The 24,547-nt window shown below is 39.6% G+C and overlaps 1 protein-coding gene across 2 annotated transcripts in view; it reads right to left on the bottom strand.

The window, feature by feature from the left end:
* Positions 1 to 337: 337 nt before the first annotated feature.
* BTAF1 (B-TFIID TATA-box binding protein associated factor 1) overlaps positions 338 to 24,547 on the bottom strand; it is a 122,425-nt gene continuing 98,215 nt past the window's right edge. For both annotated transcript variants that reach the window (XM_011287417.4, XM_019813536.3), the window contains 10 exons: positions 19,093 to 19,170; positions 18,835 to 18,964; positions 16,382 to 16,523; positions 16,163 to 16,293; positions 13,885 to 14,010; positions 12,143 to 12,295; positions 6,127 to 6,338; positions 4,251 to 4,410; positions 3,701 to 3,871; positions 338 to 1,893 (listed from right to left, as the gene is read on the bottom strand). In XM_011287417.4, the coding sequence (XP_011285719.1) occupies positions 1,750 to 1,893; positions 3,701 to 3,871; positions 4,251 to 4,410; positions 6,127 to 6,338; positions 12,143 to 12,295; positions 13,885 to 14,010; positions 16,163 to 16,293; positions 16,382 to 16,523; positions 18,835 to 18,964; positions 19,093 to 19,170 (1,447 nt within the window). In that variant the 3' untranslated portion in view covers positions 338 to 1,749. The remainder of the gene's footprint in view (positions 1,894 to 3,700; positions 3,872 to 4,250; positions 4,411 to 6,126; positions 6,339 to 12,142; positions 12,296 to 13,884; positions 14,011 to 16,162; positions 16,294 to 16,381; positions 16,524 to 18,834; positions 18,965 to 19,092; positions 19,171 to 24,547) is intronic.

The following is a 24,547-nucleotide window of genomic DNA, read 5'->3' as shown; positions in this document are numbered from 1 at the left end:
GTGTGCCCCTTCCTGTCTATATATTGCTGCCTATGTAGTCTTAGAAAACATCAGTTACTATGAGCTATGTTAAATAGCTGGCTTATGGAAACGGCAAATAATAAAAAAAATTAAACTCAGGTAGACTTGTTCAAGCTACCCAGTGCTAGGTACAATGGATGTTCTAGATAAGCGTTTCCTCTTGCTCTTCTACAATCTGAATTTAAATCCTAAACAATGGAGAAATAACCATTCAGTAAGGAAAGTGTTGAGATTTTTAAAACTTTTATATGTGAACTAGTAATTTCTTTTTCTTCTTCTAGTGATATTTTCCTACAAATAACACACAGTGCATATATTTTACAGTTTCAATCTTATTTTTTATTCTCCATGGAATGCTAGATTTAATGTTATAGTATGGTTGTCAAAGCTACTGAAATGTGACAAATGTCCATGTCTAAATGCTGCAGAACAGTATAACTTTAATGATTTTAAACAAAAAAGTTGTTATTTTACAGCTGAGGTCTGATGGTTTATAAACCGATGCCTATGTGTATGGCCAGCCACAAACCTTGGGGATGTTTATTACCTGTACATGTATATACAAATATATCCCATACATATATATGCACACAGGCATGTATTATGTGTGAAATTTATAAAATTATATACATACACATACATGCATATCTATACACATATACCCACCCTCACCATTGAGGCTCACTTTTCTAACACTAATCAGCTTCATGCCCAATTATTGCTGCCCATTATATCTACATGATTTTAGTGCCAATACCAAGCACCTTGTAGGATGCAGGATAGGTACATCTGTGCCTATAGATATGTGTATTTATGTATGTTTGTGTATATAAAGGATTTATTTCTCCCTTTTATGCTTCAGTCATGCATTACTACAATAAACAGTCTTTTCACCATAGGTTTGGAATTCTAAACAGTGTAAAATCTACTTCTGGAAAACTGTATATGTTCATAGTTACAAAAAATATATTATATATATATATATATATGATTGAAACCTATTGAGTACATATGTTCTCTGAATCGGGCTATATCCTAGCCATTAGATAAATTAAAACACACCCTCTTAACAGGATGTTATGATAGCCTTAAATAGACCATTACCTGTATTTAGAGTAGTTGATATATTTTAAAAGTTGACAAAATGATGTTAAAGATTTGAAAAACACTATGCATCTGCATTAAATATATAAAGGTTTCCACCAAGGGCCAGGTTCAATTCATTGTCTAAGATTTTCATGTTCCAAGAGTGACCAATATTGTAGTCATTATTCTTAAAATTATGGCTCATTAAGGCTTTTATACAAAAAAAAAAGCCCTATTTTTAATCATTTATAAAAACAAGTTCTATTTAAAAGAAAAAATGTACATGAACACTAAAGTACTCATGGATATTATCCTGCACAAAGGGACTATGTAAAGACAGGAGGCTCGTTCCCAGTAAGAACACCTCATGGTAGCACATGTAAACCTGGTTTGGTTCCTCTGCTCTGCAGCTATTCAGCACGTAAAATTTAAACCATTTCACATTAACATTTAAATTTAATACAGTGCAAATATTTGAGAATAACTTGTTCCCCCCAGTGAAACAAGAACCAGCGTTATGCTGAATATTCTTCAGATCTATTTACACATTGAGCTAAAAGTTCACCATAAACTTTGAAATTTGCTGAATATCAGCAGAAATGTAACTGAACTAGCAGCAATTGCATTTACAATATTTGATAGTTACTTGAGAGAATGCATAAAATTTTCCAGGCTGTACTCTGAATCATATTGCTCTTGATCCCAAAGATCACTCAGGTTTTCAAGGACTGATTTCATACTTGCTTTTCCAGAAGTAGAGGTGTCGGCCTTTTCTGCTTTGCCATCCTTAAAAAAAATTGGCAGACAGATAAAGTGAAAGATTATTAACTTCAGAAATTATAGTTCCTAACATTGCACTCATTCATTAAACACTTCAAGCAATGTGCAACTTCATGATCTCCTAACAATTTTATTTTAAGCTTTTTATTTAGGAAGAATTTCAAGATCATAGAAGAATTATAACAACATTCCAAAGACCTCATTAATTGTATATGTATATATTAAATATATAAATTATCAGCATTTAAGTTGTGGATATTATGCCTTTTTATCCCTAGATAGGATTTAGCCTGTATTCTTTTTTTTTTTTTTTTTTTTTTAATGTATGTTTATTTTTGAGAGAGAGAGGGAGACACAGAATCTGAAGCTGGCTCCAGACTCTGAGCTGTCAGCAGAGCCTGACATGGGGCTCAAACTCAAGAACTGCAAGATCATGACCTGAGCCAAAGTCAGATACTTATCCAACTGAGCCACCCAGGTGCCCCAAAATCAACCTGTATTTTTAAGAATAAGGATGTTCTCTGACATAACCAAAGTACAATGATCAAATTAAGGGAACTTAACACCTATGTGATATAGTCCATGTTCAAATTTTGCCAAATGTCACAATAGGATCCTTTATGGTAATAGCTTTTGCTTCCCTAGAACATCCGCTAAGCACAGTTCTGCTTGCTGAAAGTCACCCATAAGAATATTCTTTCAAACAGAATAAAAACTATTTGAAAATAGCAATCCAGGGGCACCCGGGGACTCAGTCGGTTAACTGTCTGACTTGGGCTCAGGTCATAATCTCACTGTTGGTGAGTTCGAGCCCTGCATTGATAGTGCAGAGACTGCTTTGGATCCTCTGTCTCCCTTTCTCTCTGACCCCCTCCAACTCTCTCAAAAATAAGCAAACGTTAAAAAAAAAATAGCAATCTAGGTTTCTTTGAGCCTTCTCTTTTCTAGGTTATACATATCTTGTTCAACCTTACTTATATGACATGACTGAAGAACCTGCCTCCATCTGGCTATCTCTTGAGGACTTAATTACTGTTTAAAATGTAGCACCTAGCACCAGACATAATATTCTAAGTGTGAGCTGTAATGGAACTACTTTCTTTCATATTTGAACATTACAATTCTGTTATTAAAGCTAGTTTGATTATATAAGGCCACTTCTCACCATAATTTATACTGTGTGTACATTTGACTTCCTGAACCTATGCAGGACTTTAAATCCAATCCTATTAAGTTCTACATTATTAGACTGAATAATACTTCTGGCTGCTGCATCCTTTGATTATGGATTGTTATCCAATGTATTAGTTCCATCATCCACAGTAACAATAATGGCTATCTATGATTTCTGAGAATCTCTACTAGGTACCCTTTCTAAGTGCTTACATATACCATTTCATTTTCCCTTCACAACCATGCAGTGATACAGACATTTTTATCCTCCCAAGAGCAAAGATGTCTCTGAGGGAAGAAGTTAATTTGCCTAAGGTCACTAGTTAATCGGAGGCAGGGCAAAAAACACAGACCCAGGTCTAGCTGACTCCAGTGATAGTTGTCTTTTAGCAGGAAAGGGCTAAAAAAAACCTTGAGGCAAAACACTAAAGATGGCCATCAGGAAGTCCAAACTTCAAACATCCCTTAGTATCCTGAAGAATTTTATCTGGACATCAAAAATCCCCTCAAAGGGTTGCCTACTTAATACTAAAGTGAATGCCTTTTGCCACTCACTCTAATACATTCACCAGGCAGTCCCAGAAGTTTGTGAACACCTTAAAGATAAAGCAAATTGTATAAGTTTGTAGAAGTTCTTTACCTTATCAAGAGTAAACAGATCAAGAAGTTGATCTGTCCCCATACTCTGCAAACTAGAATTCTCCTGGCTAATCACAGTATTCGCGATGTTCATCTTAAATTTTTGCAAACCCATTATTTTCTCTTCCAACGTTCCTCTGGTTATCAATCGGTATACGTTAACCACACGTTTCTGAATGAAAAAAGAAGTTAAGCAGCTGCAGCACAAATAAACTGATAAACTTTGAGGTTCACCAAGTCAGGGGGCTTGCATACCGTAACTAAGTACTTGTATCTAATTAGGGTTGGGTTTTCTTTCTTTACCTGGCTTAATGAGTTTCAAATCTTACCATTTTGCAGAGAATATTAGGAATGGACAGTATCCAAGGTTTCCTCAGCACAAGTACCTTATTTAATGCATGAGGAAGTGGTGGCACAGTATTAGGTGACTTGCCTAAGGTCACAACACTCAGCATCAGAGAAGGAACTTAAACCAAGGCTCCCTGTCTTTTTTGGGATGGGTTATTTTTTCCAGTGCAGAAGTGAACACTGGTCAAGTGATGACTTTTTACCTGCCCAATGCGATGGGCCCGGTCCATGGCTTGTAGATCACGCATAGGATTCCAGTCGTGCTCCACAAATACTACCGTGTCAGCGCCAGTTAAGTTAAGCCCTAGGCCACCAACATGAGTTGTAAGTAAAAGAACATCTATGGATGGATCATTGTTAAACCTAAAAGTATAGATATTAAAAAATAAAATTAATACATTTCTAAGGTTTCTGTAACAAACTGGACTGTTAAATAACAATTAAATAGCACAAATGAGAACACTGCTTTAAAAATCTATGATAAAGGTGCACCTGCCTGGCTCAGTTGGCAGAGCATGCAACTCTTGATCTCAGGGTTTTGAGTTCAAACCCCACACTGGGCATAAAGCTTACTTAAAAATATATGATGTGGACATTTTTTAAAAATATACATAACACCTTCAACAGTACAAAGAATATATTCTAGAACATTTCAGATATTTCACAAACAGAAATAAGTCTGGGTTGTGTTTTAGGATGCCAGATAAAGAGTAAATTGCAAAAATGTAATTAAACACTAATGAAGACAAAACCCAACTATGAACCTTTAACATGTGGAGACAGAAGAGAAGAATTGGGGAAAAGGCTAGATCAGTCAGGAAAATTAGAGAATGAGGTGCTTGCTACAATTGTGTTTTGACATCTAATAGCTTCTAGAAACATTATTACCTAACATTATTGCCAAGCTACCAATTACATTCTCACTGTGAATCAAAAGGTGGGGCTTTAGACTTTATATACATTATGGTATTTGTTTAAAAAGCTGTATAGGGGCGCCTGGGTGGCGCAGTCGGTTAAGCGTCCGACTTCAGCCAGGTCACGATCTCGTGGTCCATGAGTTCGAGCCCCGCGTCGGGCTCTGGGCTGATGGCTCAGAGCCTGGAGCCTGTTTCCGATTCTGTGTCTCCCTCTCTCTCTGCCCCTTGCCCGTTCATGCTCTGTCTCTCTCTGTCCCAAAAATAAATAAACGTTGAAAAAAAATTTAAAAAAAAAATAAAAAAAATAAAAAAATAAAAAAATAAAAAGCTGTATAAAGATATTATTACCGTCCTTATTTTTGATAAATAGGACCAACAGAACATGTCTAGAGTCAGGAGTCAAAGCTGGGTCTGCCTACCTCCAAAGCCCCTTTGTAGGTTTCTAATACTACTGTGCCTAACAATCTCTCAAGGATGCTCATGAAAAAATGCTCACTCTTAGAAGTCAGCAGGTCTGGGACAGAACCTAGGAATCTGCATTTAAAAACCCAACCCCTGAGGTTTCTAAAGCACAGAATGCAAACCACACTTAAACACCACACTGGAGGTGACTGAGTGTCTCAGGTGGCTAAGTGACTGACTCCTGATCTCAGCTCAGGTCTTGATCTCAGGGTTGTTGAGTTTGAACCCCGTGTTGGGCTCCACGCTGGATGTGGAGCCTACTTAAAAAAATAAAAGAAATACCACACTCACCAATTTGGCTTCCTACCTGGGCCAGCTTCCAACTTGTTCTCGGCAGAGACACACACAGGGATCAGTCAGAGATCTTAGCTAAGCCATCTGTTTGCTTCTTCCTACCCTAACTCCCGAAAAAAGGTGAGGGGGGAAAGTAGTTGTCTCTACTTTTTGTTGATGCCTTAAATTTCTTCCAAGCCCTTCATAGTGCCTCCCTAACACTGTCACACTTTTTTTTTTTAAAAACTAAAACTATTCAAATATATTTTTGGAGTTCTAAATTTTAAAAATGATTTAGTTGGGCTGAATTATACAGTAACAAAACACATGTGCAGATATTTAGCCAAACAATGTTTCATGAGGCAAACTTCTCTATCAGTGATAACTGACTATAGCTTGATTTCTAAGAGTTTTAGAAGCCACTTACCGTGAAACAATGGAATGCCTCTGACCAGGAGGTATGCTGCCATCTAATCTCAGATAAGTGACAGAGGGTAAGTGAGGTTTGAGAAGATCATGTTCTACTATATCAAGCATGCTTTTAAGCTGACAGAAGATCAGTATCCTGTGCTGGGCCACAACAGACTCTGTGCCACTCTCTGAAGTGCTGCCATTTCCCAAACCACAGTCCAACAGCAACTTGAAAAAAAGAATCAGTTGTTATATAGGTGTTTAATAAAGTATAATCAATCTCACTGTGACAAATACTTCCCCTTATGCTAAGAAAAGGTTAAACTTATCTGTCACCTGGAAAGCACATTAGCACTCTGAGCTGTAATCTGTCATCCTGAAGCCTCTGAAACTAGTTTTGAGGTGCTCAGGCTTAGAATCTCCTGGTTACCTCTTTAGGAGATTCTCTAACAGGTCCTTCTCCCCCTTCCTGAGTTACTTGAGGCTCACTAGAGTCTCAATAAATGTTTACTGAAAAAGATGATCCTTAAGCAAAACAGTTCATGAAAAGTTATAAAAGAACAGAGTATAAAGAAAACAATGCAGCTAAATCTGGCCGAAATCAAAATTACAAAAAAGAAAGGATTATCAACCAAGATCTTTAACAGCAAGAACCATGCTGCTATAGATCTTTTGTACTTCCTGCCTACTTAAATTGTTCAGTGCCTGGCACATAGCAGCTACAATAAATAAATGTGCCTGGGTGGCTCAGCCGGTTAAGCATCTGACTTGGGAATATGGCTCAGGTCTTGATCTCACTGTTTGTGAGTCTGAGCCCTGCATTGGGCTCTGTGCTGGAAGCTTTGGATTCTCTCTCCCTGCCCCTCCCCCACTCGTGTGTACTCTCTCTCAAAAATAAACTTAAAAAAAAAAAAAAAAAGAAAACTAAATGAACAAAATCCAAGAGAACAATGTTTGTATCTGTTTGTGAAACTAAAATGCCTAGTATTAATCTTCATCCCTAAGGACCTTAAGATAGTGAATTCTGCCCAAAATGTAAGACCTCAACGCAGGATGCTTTCTCCTTTCTACTAATGAAGGTTACTTAGAAAACCAAAAGCTCAAACGGGAAAGATAACCAAAATCCAAGCAAACTCCCAAGTTCCAGGTAAAACCCTCAGAATATTATGCAGAAAAAAAGTTATAACAGACTGGAAAAGCTTTTCTTAGAAAGCCCAGCTTGCAAGGTCTGTCCTTGGCTGAAAGAAGTCTTGAAACTTGGGTTTTGAGAGTCTGCCCATTGTTTTCTACCTGATAAGGGTGGCTACTGTGCTTAAACTGTTATGCAAACAATAGGATTATGCTGAGACCTGCTTTCTTTCTGGGAGTCTAGAATTTTGGTACATACTAGGCAGAGGGAGTCTACAGGATCAGACCCAATAAAAGCTTTGGGCGTTGAGTTTCTAATGAGCTTAACTGGTACGCAACACTTCCTATGTACCGTCATCATTAAGTGTTGTCATAATTGGATCCTAGGGGAAGAACAAATGTTCTTTCTCTTCTACCTTTGCAGCCCTTAAATTGTAAATTTTAATTAGACTGCCCTAAGCTTTTCCTCCCTCCTTGATAGAGAGTATACATATGGTATACTACCAAGGAATTCCTCTAGATGGAATAAAGAAATCTGATAAATGTAATTACCTCCATCTCTTGCCCCTAAATCTGTAATCAGATTACTATTTAAGCTAAGTTGATTTTTAAAAATCTGAGGTGTTTTAGGAGAGTATAACTAGGTGGTGCCCAGTATAAAGAAATGTGATATTGGGGCGCCTGGGTGGCTCAGTCGGTTAAGCGTCCGACTTCAGCTCAGGTCACGATCTCGCGGTCCGTGAGTTCGAGCCCCGCGTCGGGCTCTGTGCTGACAGCTCAGAGCCTGGAGCCTGTTTCAGATTCTGTGTCTCCCTCTCTCTGCCCCTCCCCCATTCATGCTCTGTCTCTCTCTGTCTCAAAAATAAATAAACGTTAAAAAAAAAATTTTAATAAAAAAAAAATAAAAAAAAAGAAATGTGATATCATCAGTGGAACATTCTATATAGTTTCTATAAAAGAGGAGTTCTGAAGAGAATTTATCAGAATGTCTGTGTCACACACATTCAATTATCTTTAGTCCCTTAGGCAGCAACATCAAACCTCACAACCAGTCACTTTAAGAACGTCCACCTAAGACTTTGTCTCCAAGTCCACACTTACCATACAATCTTCCTAGTATCTTCTTCCAGGTAGCTATCCTACTGGATGTATGGATGTATCATTTGGCATAAATATTCTTGTCTGGCAGCAGAAATGGCATTCTGGCTTTCCCAATAATCTCTTATAACCTGAGTTTGCCCTGAGAAGACTGATGAACTCCAAGTATTCTGACAAAATCTAGTTTGCAGCCTTGAAGAGTTGATTAGTATTCTCTAGAAAATGGTTACCAGAGCCACTTGATATGGGTATCTGAGAGGCCAGCTGCCTCCCTAGAGAGCAATTTAATTTTATCTTGCCCTAACTTCAGCACAGGCTAAATTATGTGAGGAATAGCTTGAAAACCCTGGGGTAAAACAGTTTCTGGATTCTTTTTTGATCTTCCACTTATAGTGCCCAGAACTCTAAATGATACGCAAAATTTGGTGTGACTGGTATAAAAGACAGTGAATCTATGATGCCCTCATTTTGGCCATTATTCCACTGTTATTAATCCAACCCAAGATCATACAAGATTTATTTACCGGCAATTAATTCATACAGTAGGTTTACAGTGAACCTACCATCAAACTCAACTTTATTCTGTGAAATGTTCGCCAATTAATGTTTTTATTTATTATTTTTGCATGTGCGTGTGCGAGCAGGGAAGGGGCAGAGAGAGAGGGAGACAGAGGATCCCAAGCGGGCTCTGCTGCTGGGACTTGAACTCACAAACCGTGAGACCATGTCCTGAGCCACAGTCAGATGCTGAACTGACTGAGCCACCCAGGCGCCCCTGTATCTAAGTCTTTTAAAATTGACTTTGCTTATCTCCGTTAAATTTCACCTACAGTTTGAGTTCATCATTTCAGTATCCTGAAATTTAAAAATTCTGGCATTATTAGATAATTCTGGGACTAGTACTTGCTGATATACAGGTTTCTGTATTTCTAGTGCCAGATTTTTAAAAAGCAAATAAGACTTCTCCCCTAATTCAGAGAACAGACATATTTTAGATGAAAGGAAGCTTGTTTTCTCTCCCCTAAGATAGAACTTTTGTTCCGAATGGCTGAAAAGAACTGAGAAAATGGAAAAGATGGATTCTACAAAAGTCTTAGAAGTATGGCCAGAAACAATCTGGGCCTAAGTTGTACAGTTCCTAAGCATCTTAATTCCGGACACTTCAGCTTCAGAGTGACAATAAGCTTCTAAAATGAGAGATCAGTTTAAGTAATAACTGCAGAGAAAAATGTGCAAAAAGATAAACTAAAAATAATTTAAAGCCTATAATATAACTAAAGTGTGGATGAAATGCAAATGATTTTGGAAATCTAATTAGCTGATTCCTTGACTAAGTATATCTTATAACTTTATCAGCTATGTTAAGAAAATCATGAACATTTTATGTACAAAATTAGTTTGGCCAAATAAGAAAACGATTCCATTTACAGACAATCTAAAAGCAATACTCATTCTATCATTTTATGATAAAAATCCAGTGTTTTACATTTAGTGATATAAAGATACATACCTGGATGTCATATATGTCATTATATAACATTTTCTATACTAACCCATGTGAAACCTAAAATCTTCATTTATTAGTTATTCTTCATGAAATTTAGGCCAGAATAACTACAGAAAGCAAACACAATGACTAAAGTCCACATTTTACAGTAAGCTCTTAATTTTTTTTTTTTTTTTTTAGTAAGCTCTTAATTTTTAAGACTAGTTAGAACTAAATGGTGTTAATTTTAACATCTGGTGCTTGCAACTGGTTCTTTTAAAAACCAATTATTTCTGATATATTTATTTCTGAAATCTTAGAATTTTCAAAAATTCTGTTTTTGAAAGCTACACTAAGACAGCGACATGAAGAAAATGGCAGAGTAGGCAGCTCCCAAAAAAACTCAGAGATACACACTGACAAATATTATAATCAAACTATTGAAAGAGACTCTGAAAAGCAGCAAGAAAAAAAGTGAATTCATCATGTAAAGGGGATCCTCTATAAGATCAACATTGGATTTCTCATCAGAAACCATGGAACACATTACTAAAGAAAGTCAAATAACAATCTACAGAATGGGGGAAAATATTTGCAATATTATGTATCTGATAAGGGTTTAATACCTAGAATATAAAAGAACTCTTAGGGCCACCTGGGTGGCTCAGTCAGTTGAGTGTCCAACTCTTGATTTTGGCCCAGGTCATGACCTCATGGTTCATGAGATTGAGCCCCACGTGGGGCTTCATGCTGACAGCATGGAGCCCGCTTATTAGGGTTCTCTCCCTTTCTCTCTGTCCCTACCCTGCTCATGCACGCGCTCTCAAAATAATTAAATAAACTTAAAAAAAAAAGAAAAAAAGTCGTCTTAAAATTCAACCAAAAGACAATTTAAAAATGATCCAAAGTTAAACGGCATTTTCAACAATGAGCTAGCATTTCATACCTAGTGGGATGGCTGCAATAAAAAAAATAGTAAAGTACGCATTGGCTACGATGTGGAGAAATTGGAATCATGGCACATTGCTGATAGAAATGTAAATAGAACAGCCATTGTGGAAAACATTCTGGCAGTTCCTGAAACAGTTAAACACTGAATTGGTAGATGATCCAGCAATTCCACTCCTAGGTTTAGTTCATCCAAAAGAACTAAAAAGAGGGGCTTAAACTGACACAAGCCAAGGTTCACTGCAGTATTATTCACAATAGCCAAAAAGGTGAAAACAACCATCAACACATGACAAGATTTGGGACGCCTGGGTGGCTCAGTTGGTTAAGTGTCCAACTCTTTTTTTTTAATTTTTTTTTTCAACGTTTATTTATTTTTGGGACAGAGAGAGACAGAGCATGAACGGGGGAGGGGCAGAGAGAGAGGGAGACACAGAATCGGAAACAGGCTCCAGGCTCTGAGCCATCAGCCCAGAGCCCGATGCGGGGCTCGAACTCACGGACCGCGAGATCGTGACCTGGCTGAAGTCGGACGCTTAACCGACTGCGCCACCCAGGCGCCCCATAAGTGTCCAACTCTTGATCTGGGTTCAGGTCATGATTTCACAGTTCATGATTTCAAGCCCCACACTGGACTCTGCCACTTGGGATTGTTTCTCTTTCTCTCCATCCCTCCCCCACTTGTGTTCTCTCTCTCAAAACAAACTAAAAAAAAAAAAAAAAAAAAGTAAACAAATGTGGTATATACATAATAATAATAATAATAATGATGATGATGGAATGTTATTCAACTATAAAAATGAAGTACTAATACATGGTACAACACAAATGAACCTTGAAAACCAATTGAGGGGTGCCTGGGTGGCTCAGTTAGCTAAGAGTCTAACTCTTGATTTCTGCTCAGGTCATGATCTCATGGTTTATGAGAATGAGCCCTGCATCAGGCTCTACACTGATAGTGTGGATCTTGTTTGGGATTCTCTACTTCTCTCTCTGCCCCTCCCCCGTTCATGCACGTACAGGCACGCACTCTCTCAAAAAAAATAAACTAAAAAAAGAAAACCAAGTGAAATAAGCCAGTCACAAAAGTACAAATATTGTATGATTCCACTTACATTAAATATTTAGAACAGGTAAATTCATACAGATATAAAGTGGACTAGAGGTTACCAGGGGTTAGAAGAAAGTAACGGTATGTATTATACTATACATATTTACCACAGTTTCTAAAAAAGCTGTACCAAAAATTGAACCAAATTAAAAAATAAAAGAAATGGCATACACATCAGTACTATTTTGGAAAAGTATATTTATACAGTGTTACAGATCAAGAATGTGTAACACACATAGAACATTCATGAAACCTACTTACTTGTTTCAAAGCTGAGAGTTTAGGGGCATGTTGAATATCATGAAGAGAAGAATTCTGAATTGCCAGTTTTTCAGTAGTACTCTTGAACTCTGGATGTTGAGGTGTCAAGACTAATGCTGGATGGTTGCACAGTTTACGTAAGTACTGTAATGCCTTTAAGGGGGGAAAAAGTATATGCAAGTCCATACATACCACAAATGTCTACATCTTAGTAACTTTTCCTATTTCTACTCTATCCATAGAAAATGCCCTTTGTCCTCTTCTTGCTCCTCCTACTCATTCTTCATGAATCAGTTCAATGTCTCATCTGTGACGCCTTCATCTGTGCTTCTTGTGTGAAGTGTATGAGAGCATTTATTGCATCAATTGTACAATTTGTGTCTCTCTCCCTCACTAGACAATGAACTTCTCATGGCAGAAAGACCTCTTTCCTGCCCAAAGTGGGATAATGCTTACAGATGCTTCTGGAATAAGGCAACATTTCCTAAAGATTTCCTAAGGGTTTCTTAAACTTCAGTGGGTATAAAAATTTCTTGAGGACCTTATAAATCTGCATATCTCTCCCCTACACAGTATTCTAATTCAGCAAGTCAGGGAGAGGAGAAGGCAGAGCAAGGTGGTTATTTCAAGTGGTTGTGTTTAAGAATCAGAACCCTATAGGGTCCTTCTTTCTTTTCTCTAATTTTGCCACATTCTTTCTCTCTTGCCTTTTACTTGGCTTATGATTTGGGTTTTGAATTTTGTATTGGAAAGCTCTAGGAGCACTGGGTGGCTCAGTCACTTGAGTGCCCGACTTCGGCTCAGGTCATGATCTTACAGTTCGTGAGTTCGAGCCCTGCATTGGGCTCTGTGCTGACAGCTCAGAGCCTGGAGCCTGCTTTGGATTCTGTGTCTCCCTCTCTCTGCCCCTCCCCTGCTCGCTCTCGCACTCTCTCTCTCTCCCTCAAAAATAAATAAACATTAAAAAAAATGAAAAACAAACAAAAAGCTCCACTGACAAGGCTCAAGAAACGGCTGGACACGATAATAGAAACTGGGAGAGGTATAAGCCCTTTACCCCTCTTCGGTCTTAAAAATGTTACAGTATTTAATTTATTGGTGGCAAGGGAAGGTGGGGGGGGAGGGGTTCTATTGTGGAATATTTCAAAAGGGACAGAAAGCCTAAGCTGACACTTTATCTTTTTAATTTGCAATTCCCTTGAGCACATGAGGCAGCACCTGTCTCATGACTTCTGTACTTTTGGTATCCTCTGTCTGGAATCGCTTCCCCTCCACGTATCTGCATGCCTCAATCCTCCTTCAGATCTCTGCTTAGGTGTCACCTTCTCAGTGAGGCTGCCCCTGATCTCTCTACTAGAAACCAATCTACCCAACTCTTATACTGCATAACCCCATACTCTAGGGAAGGAGTCTGTTTTTTCCACTGCTTTTTCCACCCCTGAGCTTACAAAAGTTATTGCCCTATAGCAGGCATTCCAATATTTTTTTTAATGTAAAGCAAAATATTCTCTAAAACTCTTTACTGGCAATATACAAAAAATATTGCATTTTGTATATTTTAGTATTAAATTACTTATTAATTATAACTATGGAAATAAATTAGTACTGTTCTCTATTTTCAAGAATGTATACACAATACTGAAAAAAATTTAAATAAACCCACATTTCAGTATTCCATGTAAAAATTGCTGCACTGAAGAACATGATTCTTGAAGAATTAAAAAAGAGATTATAATCTATACCTGGAATACATGGCCTGTGGCTTTAAGCTTTGGTTTTTCAGTTTCTTCAGAGAGTGCAGCTGAAGAAACTGTTTCATCAACGTCACACTTAGCACGAGACTTAGCAAAATCCTCATAGAGCTGAACCTGTAAAATTGCCCCCGCAAAAGAAGTATATTTATTTTCAATTGTTCAAAAACATAGCTAGCAAATGACAGTAAGAGCAATAATTTAAACCAGCCCTCATTAAAGAAATTATAATACCTATGCTTCACTAATGATTACAAATTATCCACTGCATCTTGGTAAATTCCTTTAAAATTACATTTAGAAAACAAGTGTAGCACATTAAGCTTGGATGCTAAAATATTAAAAACTAGCCAAATAGTCCTAGACTCAATTTTTCCACTCTGTTGAGGAAGATAAATACATTACCAATAAAAGAGAACCTGAATCCTTACAAGTAAATGAGAAAATCTTCTCTAAGTGAAGTTTTGTGGTACCCTATAGGTACATTCCAAGAGACCAAGTTTTAAAAAAATACTTCTGCTGAAGTGCCTGGTTGGCTCAGTCAGTAGAGCATGCAACTCTTGATCTCAGGGTCATGAGTTCAAGCCCCAAATTGGGTATATAGATTACTTATGTAAATAAAACTTAAAAAAAAAAAAAAAGTACAGAGAAGTAAAAGACTACTACTGCTACCTAAAAGGAGAACTCCTAAAAGTTAAAACATTACCTAAGGGTCCTGGTTCTTGCCTTGTACATGCTAAAACAATATGAAAGAAAAGAAAATCTAGAGTGCTAAAGAATAGAAGTCAGAATATAAAAACCTGTGGATGCTAAGTAAAGCCAAATGTCACTTCCCTCCCAGCTCCTCCTCCAGGCCACTTAAATGTTTTATACCACTGGCATATACCATGGATTTTCTTTTTTAAAGATTTCATTTTAATCTGTATACCCAACATGGGGTGTGAACTCACAACCCTGAGATCAAGAGTTGCATGCTCTACTGATTGAGCCAACCACGCACCCCTACCATGGATTTTTTTTTCATATGGCACCTTTTCTTTCTTGTATTTACTTCAAAAAGTCTTCAGCTCATTGCTCCTAAAATATTCCTTTCAAAAATACTAGTCCAATTTTTATACATGAGAAATGGAGGCCCAGATATATGACATAGATAATATAAGTGATCACATAGCTCTCAGCATCTAGATTAGTGTGCTGCTAAGCTCTAAACTCAAGTTATAGAGGGAGGAGAAGAAAGAAGTTTCGGGGTGTACCTGTTTATCTTTTATTCATTTTACCATACTAAATCAAAATACTGAAATGGATTGATGCATACTAACCCAGAATGTAAGGTTAAAAGAAAATTCTGATTATATAGGCCATGTCTCCCTAATACAAGGGATGGTTTCCCCTTACAAAATACTATATAAAGAAAGGCATACAATAAATTCCTTTGATAATAGTCTCTGTACAAAATTAGATCTGTGCAAAAGCTCAGTCTTATTTCAAAAATTTACTGGCAATGCAGTTAATACTTTTAGAGGGGTGAGGTCCCACTTCCCAGGTTTGAAACTCAGTCCTGATATATATTAGCTATATAATCTTGAGCAACTTACTTAATTTTTCTGAACTTTCCTTTCTTTGTTTGCAAAAATGGGGACTGACAATACCTATAATGCTGTTGTGAAGATACGACATTACAGGCAGATTTCTGGCCCTTATAAACACTGGCTCATTTCATCATCAGATTAACCTTGCAACTTTTCCGATTAATTTGACATATAAGAAAGCAACTATGATACTTGCTTTTGTTTTAATGCCATATTCAAATGCACTTATCCAAATGTATATCCACATGTCCAAAGAGATCCATTCAGGTCCTAGCTCTCTCTCTTTGGAACAGAATAGTCCTAAAGTCTATCAAAGTAGAAGCTAGAGGCGCCTGGGTGGCGCAGTCAGTTAAGCGTCCAACTTCAGCCAGGTCACGATCTCGCGGTCCGGGAGATCGAGCCCCGCGTTGGGCTCTGGGCTGATGATGGCTCAGAGCCTGGAGCCTGTTTCCGATTGTGTCTCCCTCTCTCTCTGCCCCTCCCCCGTTCATGCTCTGTCTCTCTCTGTCCCAAAAATAAATAAATGTTGAAAAAAAAAAATTAAAAAAAAAAAAAGTAGAAGCTAGATTGGAGTGATAAAAGCCAAAGTCTAATCCCCTTTATTCAATAATTTTGTGCCTTATTCAAAGCACTCTCCTAATAAACATACCACCAACAACCACAATCACTGGATTTCTAACCTGGAGAGGACTAAGAGTACAATAGTAGTCTTGAATAATTTTGGGTGGAAGATCCTGCAAAACATCTTCTTTCATTCTTCTCAAAAGAAACGGCAGGACTTGGCGGTGGAGTGCATCCATTGCAAGAACACCTGTTAAAGAGTAAGAGAAAACAGCTTCAAAAAAGATAGGAATAAGTTATATTCACTTGTATAGTATATAATTATATAGTTTTCATACCTGCTTCTTGTTCTCGACTAGAGCTTCGAGCATCCCTACTTGCTAATATAGGTTTACCATATCGAGCAGCAAACTGGCGTTCAGTCCCCAAAAATCCTGGCATGAGGAAATCAAATAATGACCACAGCTCCAAAACGTTATTCTGAATATAAAAAAGGAACACTAGTTAATCTTTTGTACTGGGATGATTTCCTTACACTTGGAATATTAATGAAAGCCCATTATGAGGACATACATGAGGGGTAATCAACTACATTTTTATACATATGGTCTAAGTCTGTGTTTTAATTTGAGAAAATTCACATCAGTATCCCTGAAGGAAATATTCTATCCTATCTGGAGAGAATTTTGAAGTCTCCTCCACCAGAATAAGCCTTGGTCCATAGTGTGTAAATCCTACTGGTGGCATCTATCAAGCAATAAATAGAAAAGCAGAAAGATGAATATGCTTCTGATTCTTTTACCTTTGACACTAAACGTAACATCAAGATTTAAAGAATTTGGCCAACATCACCATTTCTTTTTTTATTTAAAAAAATTATTTTTTAGGGGCGCCTGGGTGGCGCAGTCGGTTAAGCGTCCGACTTCAGCCAGGTCACGATCTCGCGGTCCGTGAGTTCGAGCCCCGCGTCAGGCTCTGGGCTGATGGCTCAGAGCCTGGAGCCTGTTTCCGATTCTGTGTCTCCCTCTCTCTCGGCCCCTCCTCCATTCATGCTCTGTCTCTCTCTGTCCCAAAAATAAATAAAAATGTTGAAAAAAAAATTAAAAAAAAATTATTTTTTAAATGCTTATTTATTTTTGAGAGAGAGACAGAGTGAGAGTCGGGGAGGGGCAGAGAGAGAGGGAGACACAGAATCCGAAGCAGGCTCCAGGCTCCGAGCTGTCAGCACAGAGCCCGACGCGGGGCTCAAACTCACAAATCATGAGATCATGACCTAAGCCGAAGTCAGACGCTTAACCAACTGAGCCACCCAGGCGCCCCCAACATCACCGTTTCTTAAGGAAACCTAGAAGAGTTTGGTTATAGGTCAAATCTATCCAGTATTCAAAGCAATAAGGAACAGGCAAAGGTTCTTTCCAATTCTACTATTGAAGTTTCATTTGTAAAAAAAAGAAATCAGCACTTTTTCATTTTGGATGCATTCTCACTATGTTTGGATCCTAAGGTACCAACCCACCACCTTACCCACTTCCAGAAGCCCTCTTCACCCTGCTCAGGCTATGATTCATTATGGTGGGCTGCCCTGCCATATGGATACCCTTCTAATCCCACTTAGGCTCTGCCTCCTAACTCCAGGCTACCATGGGTCTTCAGTGCAGAAACCCTTATAGCTTCAGAGCTAAAATGTTCAGGATGGGAGGGCAGAAAGAGGGCCTTTAAGGAAACAAAAAAACCAAACTTGGTGTGAAAGTAATATTGTGAACAATTAAGTGTTCACTTAATAATCAAAACCCTAATACTTATATCAGTCCATTAACAAAAATAAATTTCAAAGAAAAGTAACAAAGATGTAAGCTAAGAACTGTTGATTTTTTTTAGCGTCAGAAGGAATCTTAGAGGTCACTTGGTGTTCACCATTCCACTAACTGGAGAAAGATGAAGGGTATTTTCCCACCAGAGTTGGCTATCCAAGTTAGGTGTGAACATTTGCAGCCAGTTCCCCTGGAAGATAACAGAATCTCTCAAAAGTATCAGAAGACTTCTATAAATTTACCCATCTCTTTCCTTTTCCAATACAACCTTCTACAATCTTTTCCAATTTTCTCTTAACTCCAGGTATTCACACCTCTACTATATGATGATTCCCCTATGAATCAGCTCTAAGTTTTCAACATTAAATCAGACTGTGGTGTAATACCACAGAAGTAGAATGGCCAGTGTGGAATAAAGTCTGACTAGTTTCCCATATTTTGGACACAAGACTTCTATTTACATACCCTAAAATCACATTTTACTATTTTAATTCTAGTATAGTTAACATGCGGTGTTGTATTAGTATCAGTTGTACAATATAGTGACTCAGAAATTCCAGACACCATCCAGTGCTCTTCATATTGCTTTTAAAACCTGGTTTGCTCAGATGCTATTACATATCAAATGAACCATTATGAACCAAATGAACTACTGGAATTTATTCCTATAAATGGAAGGAAGGAAGGAAGGGAGGGAGGGAGGGAAAGGGAAAGGGAAAGGGAAAGGGAAAGGGAAAGGGAAAGGGAAAGGGAAAGGGAAAGGGAAAGGGAAAGGGAAAGGGAAAGGGAAAGGGAGGGAGGAAGGAAGGAAGGAAGGAAGGAAGGAAGGAAGGAAGGAAGGAAGGGGGGAGGAAGGAAGAGAGGAAGGAAGGAAAGGAGGGAGGGAGCAGGCAGGCGGAAAAACGTGTCTTTAATTCACTGCCAAATGTCAAACCTTCTTTCCACATGGCAAACAGTGGGGGAGAACAGTAAATAATTACCTGGATTGGTGTTCCAGAAAGAATAATCCTATAATTAGCAGTCAGTTGTTTTACAGCTTTTGACAATTTTGTTTTTCCATTTTTGATGACATGGCCTTCATCAAGAATACAGTAGTTAAATTTAATATTTCTAAGGGAGAATAAACAAAAAAATTTAGCACCTTTTAATATATTGCAGGAACTATATAAAGTCTTTCAGACAGGAAAATATTAACACTCTTCGTAAGTTTTTCTAAAGAAAAAAATTTTAATTCTTACCTAAAGAAATCTATGTCATTCCTCACAACATCATATGAAGCCACTATCAGATTGTGCCTTTTTACTTGATGCTGTAACCTGCATTTAAAAATAAGTAAGATTGGGAAATGAGGAATCTGCAAAGTCTGTAATAGAGTTTCAAAGAGGGAAACTACAGCTACCGTCTTACAAGGTGTTTTCAATGTTCCTACTAAGCCCAGCATTCTTTTCTGCTTATTCTACATCCATGACCCTGATACCTGAAGACCGTTCTTCTTTTGATTTGGCCTTGTTAGCCTAACTCAGTCCGATTAGAAAAGAGATGGGTACCTGATTCAAAATGTAGTGGACATTGTAACTTTATGTGCTCACACCTCTTCCTTGAAGGCACTATTTTGTGCTGGGGGGTGAGGGGAAGCCATCAATCACATGTCCCCATAATCACCAAAGAGATGAAACACTGAATCAGGTTGGGCCATTCACAATTATTTTACCCCCTGACCATAAAGACTGGTTTGGGAGCATGACCCAAAGCAGTTAGTCATTTCTAGTATTGATATATTCGTGATGGGAGAGGGAAGATCTCTGTTCACGACAGTTGCCAAGTTAGGTGAATGTGGGCCTCAGACTGTTTATCGTCATCTTATTCATTGAATGCACAGACCAATAAAACAAGTTATGTATCAAGAGGAAGAGCAAATGAGAGCAATTTAGATGTACCTGAAGCAAGAATTCACCCCTGAAATTCTCAAAGTTAGTGAATAAACGGAATTACTGTTTGCTTAAGTTTGTAAATGAATAAATTCTAACTAAAGACACTATAGTAAATTCTTTATAAGAGTGTAAGCTGTTGCCTATTTAATTAGCTGAGTGACCTTAGACCCAGGCCCCATGTTTTATTAGACTTCTATCTGCCAACAGAGAACAAAATTAATAACCATACCTCATGTGGTGACTGTGAGAATACACAATACACAATTTTACATAAATGTAACTACTAAGAATAATGCCTGGCTAATAAATGCTGAATGTGTGTTAGCTATTATAAATACAGAGGGGTGGCAAATTTATGGACTAATCAGCAACCTATGACTATCCGTGCTTTAAAAGATGAACTGAAGGACTAGAGTTAAGATGGTGGAAAAGTAGGGGGCCCTAAGCTTGCCTTGTCCCTCAAACACAGCTAGATAACTATCAAATCATTCTGAACACCCAAGAAATTGATCCTAGGGCAGAGAGAACAAATTGCACATCTACAGGTAGAAAAATGGCCATATCGTGGAAGGTAGGAGCTATAGAGAATTGATCTGGGGGAGAAAAGAGCAGCAGGTGCTGCAGAGGGGAGGGAGCCCTGAACACTGGAAAAGGAGAGAAAGAGAGGATGCAATAGTGCAGAGAGGATTGCACAAAAAAATTCTTTCCCCACATCACTGACTGGGAAAAGGAGAGGGGCTGACTACTTTTAGAAGTCCCCACCATCGCTGGGGTTGTGGCCTTAGCAGTGCTCTGGTGGGGAGGGAGGGTGGAGGCCTGGGAGTGGGCAGTGTAGTCTGAGGATGCCCTGGGTCACACAGGGAGAAACAGTTGCCCTTCCTGAAGTGCATTTGAGAATGATGGCACAGCCTCTTAGGGTACAAGAACTGGCTGTGCCAATGTGCTGCCCTAGCATAGCTATTCACTAGCATAGAAATAGAGACACCTGCTGAAGGCAGCAAACCTTGGTGCCAGCTTTTTGCTGTGCTTTATCATACACCACAAACCACTGTGCAGTCATGCAACTGCTTTACTGAGACAAACCACTGGCCACAGCATGGTGAGACCCTCCCCCAGAGGATTGGTGCAGGTCTCTAAAATTTGGAGTTTTGAAACTCAGCCACACATCTGAGATAAATAAAACACAGGAGTACTGTGCCACTGACAGGCAGACAGCATGGACACAGAGTGAAGGCAGGGATCTGACAGAAGTTGGGGACATAAGAGGGGTGACTGTTTGCTCTTTTGTGAGGGCTTCCTGAAGAATGGCAGGCACGAACTCCCTGCTGTGAAGACGAGAGAGCAGGATGACGCCACTTCACCCCTGCCCATCAGCATGACCCACTTCAGTGAGCTATACAGCACTCCCCAACAGAGACTGCTTACACCAAGTACTGCCCCCCTGCACCCTGCAGGTGCATCTCCATTTGGGCAAGGTGCCTCAGAATCAGCACAGCAGGTCCCTCACCCAGAAGACCAGCACAAACCTCTCACACACACCAACTCTACTGATCATAGAATGCTGCGAAGCCTCAGTTCTAGGGGAAAGAGGTACAGTTCTTTTAACAGGGAAACCAAAACACACCTAGTTAAAACTTGCCACACAGTGGACAAGGTCCAAACATCCCTCCACTGCAGGCAAGGAGAAACTCTGTAAAGAATTGACTTGAGGAAAGGAGGAGCCAAAATACAACAGTAGACTGCACACTCTGAAATATCTCCTAAAGCACCAGGCCCAAAACACTATAGGATCTTTTCTTAACATTCCCATTACTCTCAGGAGGAGGCTATAGCAGGCTTTCCTAACAATCACACACACACACATACACAAAAACAGTAACCTAGACAAGATGACAAGACTGAGGAATTAACACCAAAAGAAAGAAGAGAAAGAACAGGGAATTAATCAAAAGAGATATAGGTAAAATGCCTGAACCAGAATTTAAAATAACAACATTAAGGATACTAGTTGGGCTTGAGAAAATCATAGAAGATACTAGATAATTCCTTAACGCAGAGATAAAAGAACAAAAAGCTAGTCAGGCTGAAAATAAAAATGCTATAACTGAGGGACACCTGGGTGGCTCAGTCAGTTGAGCGTCCGACTTCAGTTCAGGTCATAATCTCATGGTTCTTGAGTTCGAACCCCATGTTGGGCTCTGTACTCACAGCTCAGAGCCTGGAGCCTACTTTGCATTGTGTTTCCCTCCCTGTGACCCTCTCCTGCTCATGCTCTGTCTCCCTCTCTCTCAAGAATAAACAAACATTTTATTTATTTATTTGTTAATGTTTATTTATTTTTGAGACAGAGAGAGACAGAGCATGAATGGGGGAGAGGCAGAGAGAGAGGGAGACACAGAATTGGAAGCAGACTCCAGGCTCTGAGCCATCAGCCCAGAGCCCGACGCGGGGCTCGAACTCACAGACCGTGAGATTGTGACCTGAGGTGAAGTCAGAGGCTTAATCGACTGAGCCACCCAGGCGCCCCTAAACAAACATTTTTAAAAAATAAGGAAGAAAGAAAAAAAAAAAAGCTAGAACTGAGATGCAAAACAGACTGGCTGCAATGACAACAAGGACAGATGAAGCAAGGGAATGAATCAGTAATATAAAAGAAAACATTATGGAAAATAATGAAGCTGAAAAGGAGTGCTCGCTTCGGCAGCACATATACTGAAAAGAAGAGGAAAAGAAAAATATTGGATCATGGATGTAGAATTCAGGCAATGCCTTAAGGCAAAATAATATTCCTATCATAGGAGTCCCAGAAGAAGAGAGGGGAAAAGAGAGAAGGTTTATCTGAACAAATTATAACTGAAAACTTCCCTTATCTGGGGAAGGACACAGACATCACAATTCAAGAGGTACAACAATTCAACAAAAGCAGGACCATAATAAAAAATATCATAGTCAAATTCACAAAATACACAGAAAAGGAAAGAATCCTGAAAGCAACAAGGGGAAAAAAGCCATTAACCTACAAGGGAAGACAGATTAGGTTCACAGCAGATCTCTTCTGTCAGGCCAGAAGGAATGTGGCTTGATATACTCAACATGCTAAATAGGAAAAATATGCAGCTAGGAACACTATCCAGCAAGGCTGTCATTCATAAAAGAGAGAGCTTCAAACACAAAAATTAGAGTTCATGACCACTAAACTAGCCCTGCAAGAAGTATCAAACGGGACTCTTTGAGTGGGAGACGGAAAGCAACAAAGATTAGAAAGGAACAGAGAACATCACCAGAAACACCAACTTTATAGGTAACACAATGGCACTAAATTCTTATCTACCAATAATCACTCTGAATGTAAATGGACTAGAGGAGAGGACGCTGGGCTCACCGCGCGTCCTGCTGATCACTTAGATTCCACCTACACCTGCCTAAATAACCCAGAAAACCGCCAGAGGATTAGCAGAACGGAGTCTCCGGAGCCAAGCGCAGACGAGAGGCCCACGGAAGAGGGTAGGAAGGGCGGCAAGGCGGTGCGCGCTCCACGGACTGGCGGGAGGGAGCCGGGGCGGAAGGGCGGCTCGCCGGCCAAGCAGAGCCCCCGAGTCTGGCTTGCAAAAGTGGAGGGGCCGGCCGGCCGGAGTGTGTTCCGACAGCAAGCGCGACTTAGCGTCTGGGAGGTCATAAGTTAACAGCTCTGCTCTGAAAGTGGGAAGGCTGGAGGACAAAGGGAGGGAGGGTTGCTGAGCCCCACCCCCCCCAACAACAGAGCTCAGCTTGGTGGGGAACAAAGGCGCTCGCCAGCGCCATCTCCCTCGCCCATCCCCCAGCCAAAATCCCAAAGGGAACCAGTTCCTGTCAGGGAACTTGCTCGCTCCACGCAAACACCCAACTCTGTGCTTCTGCGAAGCCAAACCTCCGGCAGCAGATCTGACTCCCTCCCGCTGCCACAGGGCCCCTCCTGAAGTGGATCACCTAAGGAGAAGCGAGCTAAGCCTGCCCCTCCTGCCCCCGTGCACCTTGCCTACCCACCCCAGCTAATACGCCAGATCCCCAGCACCACAAGCCTGGCAGTGTGCAAGTAGCCCAGATGGGCCACGCCACCCCACAGTGAATCCCGCCCCCAGGAGAGGGGAAGAGAAGGCACACACCAGTCTGACTGTGGCCCCAGCAGTGGGCTGGGAGCAGACATCAGGTCTGATTGCGGGCCCGCCCACCAACTCCAGTTATATACCACAGCACAGGGGAAGTGCCCTGCAGGTCCTCACCACTCCAGGGACTATCCAAAATGACCAAACGGAAGAATTTCCCTCAGAAGAATCTCCAGGAAATAACAACAGCTAATGAACTGATCAAAAAGGATTTAAATAATGTAACAGAAAGTGAATTTAGAATAATAGTCATAAAATTAATCGCTGGGCTTGAAAACAGTATAGACGACAGCAGAGAATCTCTTGCTACAGAGATCAAGGGACTAAGGAACAGTCACGAGGAGCTGAAAAGCGCTTTAAACGAAATGCAAAACAAAATGGAAACGACAACAGCTCGGCTTGAAGAGGCAGAGGAGAGAATAGGTGAGCTAGAGGATAAAGTTATGGAAAAAGAGGAAGCTGAGAGAAAGAGAGATAAAAAAATCCAGGAGTATGAGGGGAAAATTAGAGAACTAAGTGATACACTAAAAAGAGATAATATACGCATAATTGGTATCCCAGAGGAGGAAGAGAGAGGGAAAGGTGCTGAAGGGGTACTTGAAGAAATTATAGCTGAGAAC

Source organism: Felis catus, chromosome D2 (genome assembly GCF_018350175.1).
Source record: "Felis catus isolate Fca126 chromosome D2, F.catus_Fca126_mat1.0, whole genome shotgun sequence".
Classification (NCBI taxonomy): domain Eukaryota; kingdom Metazoa; phylum Chordata; class Mammalia; order Carnivora; family Felidae; genus Felis; species Felis catus.
Note: the sequence above shows the minus strand (reverse complement) of the source record. Positions and strands in the feature narration are given on the sequence as shown.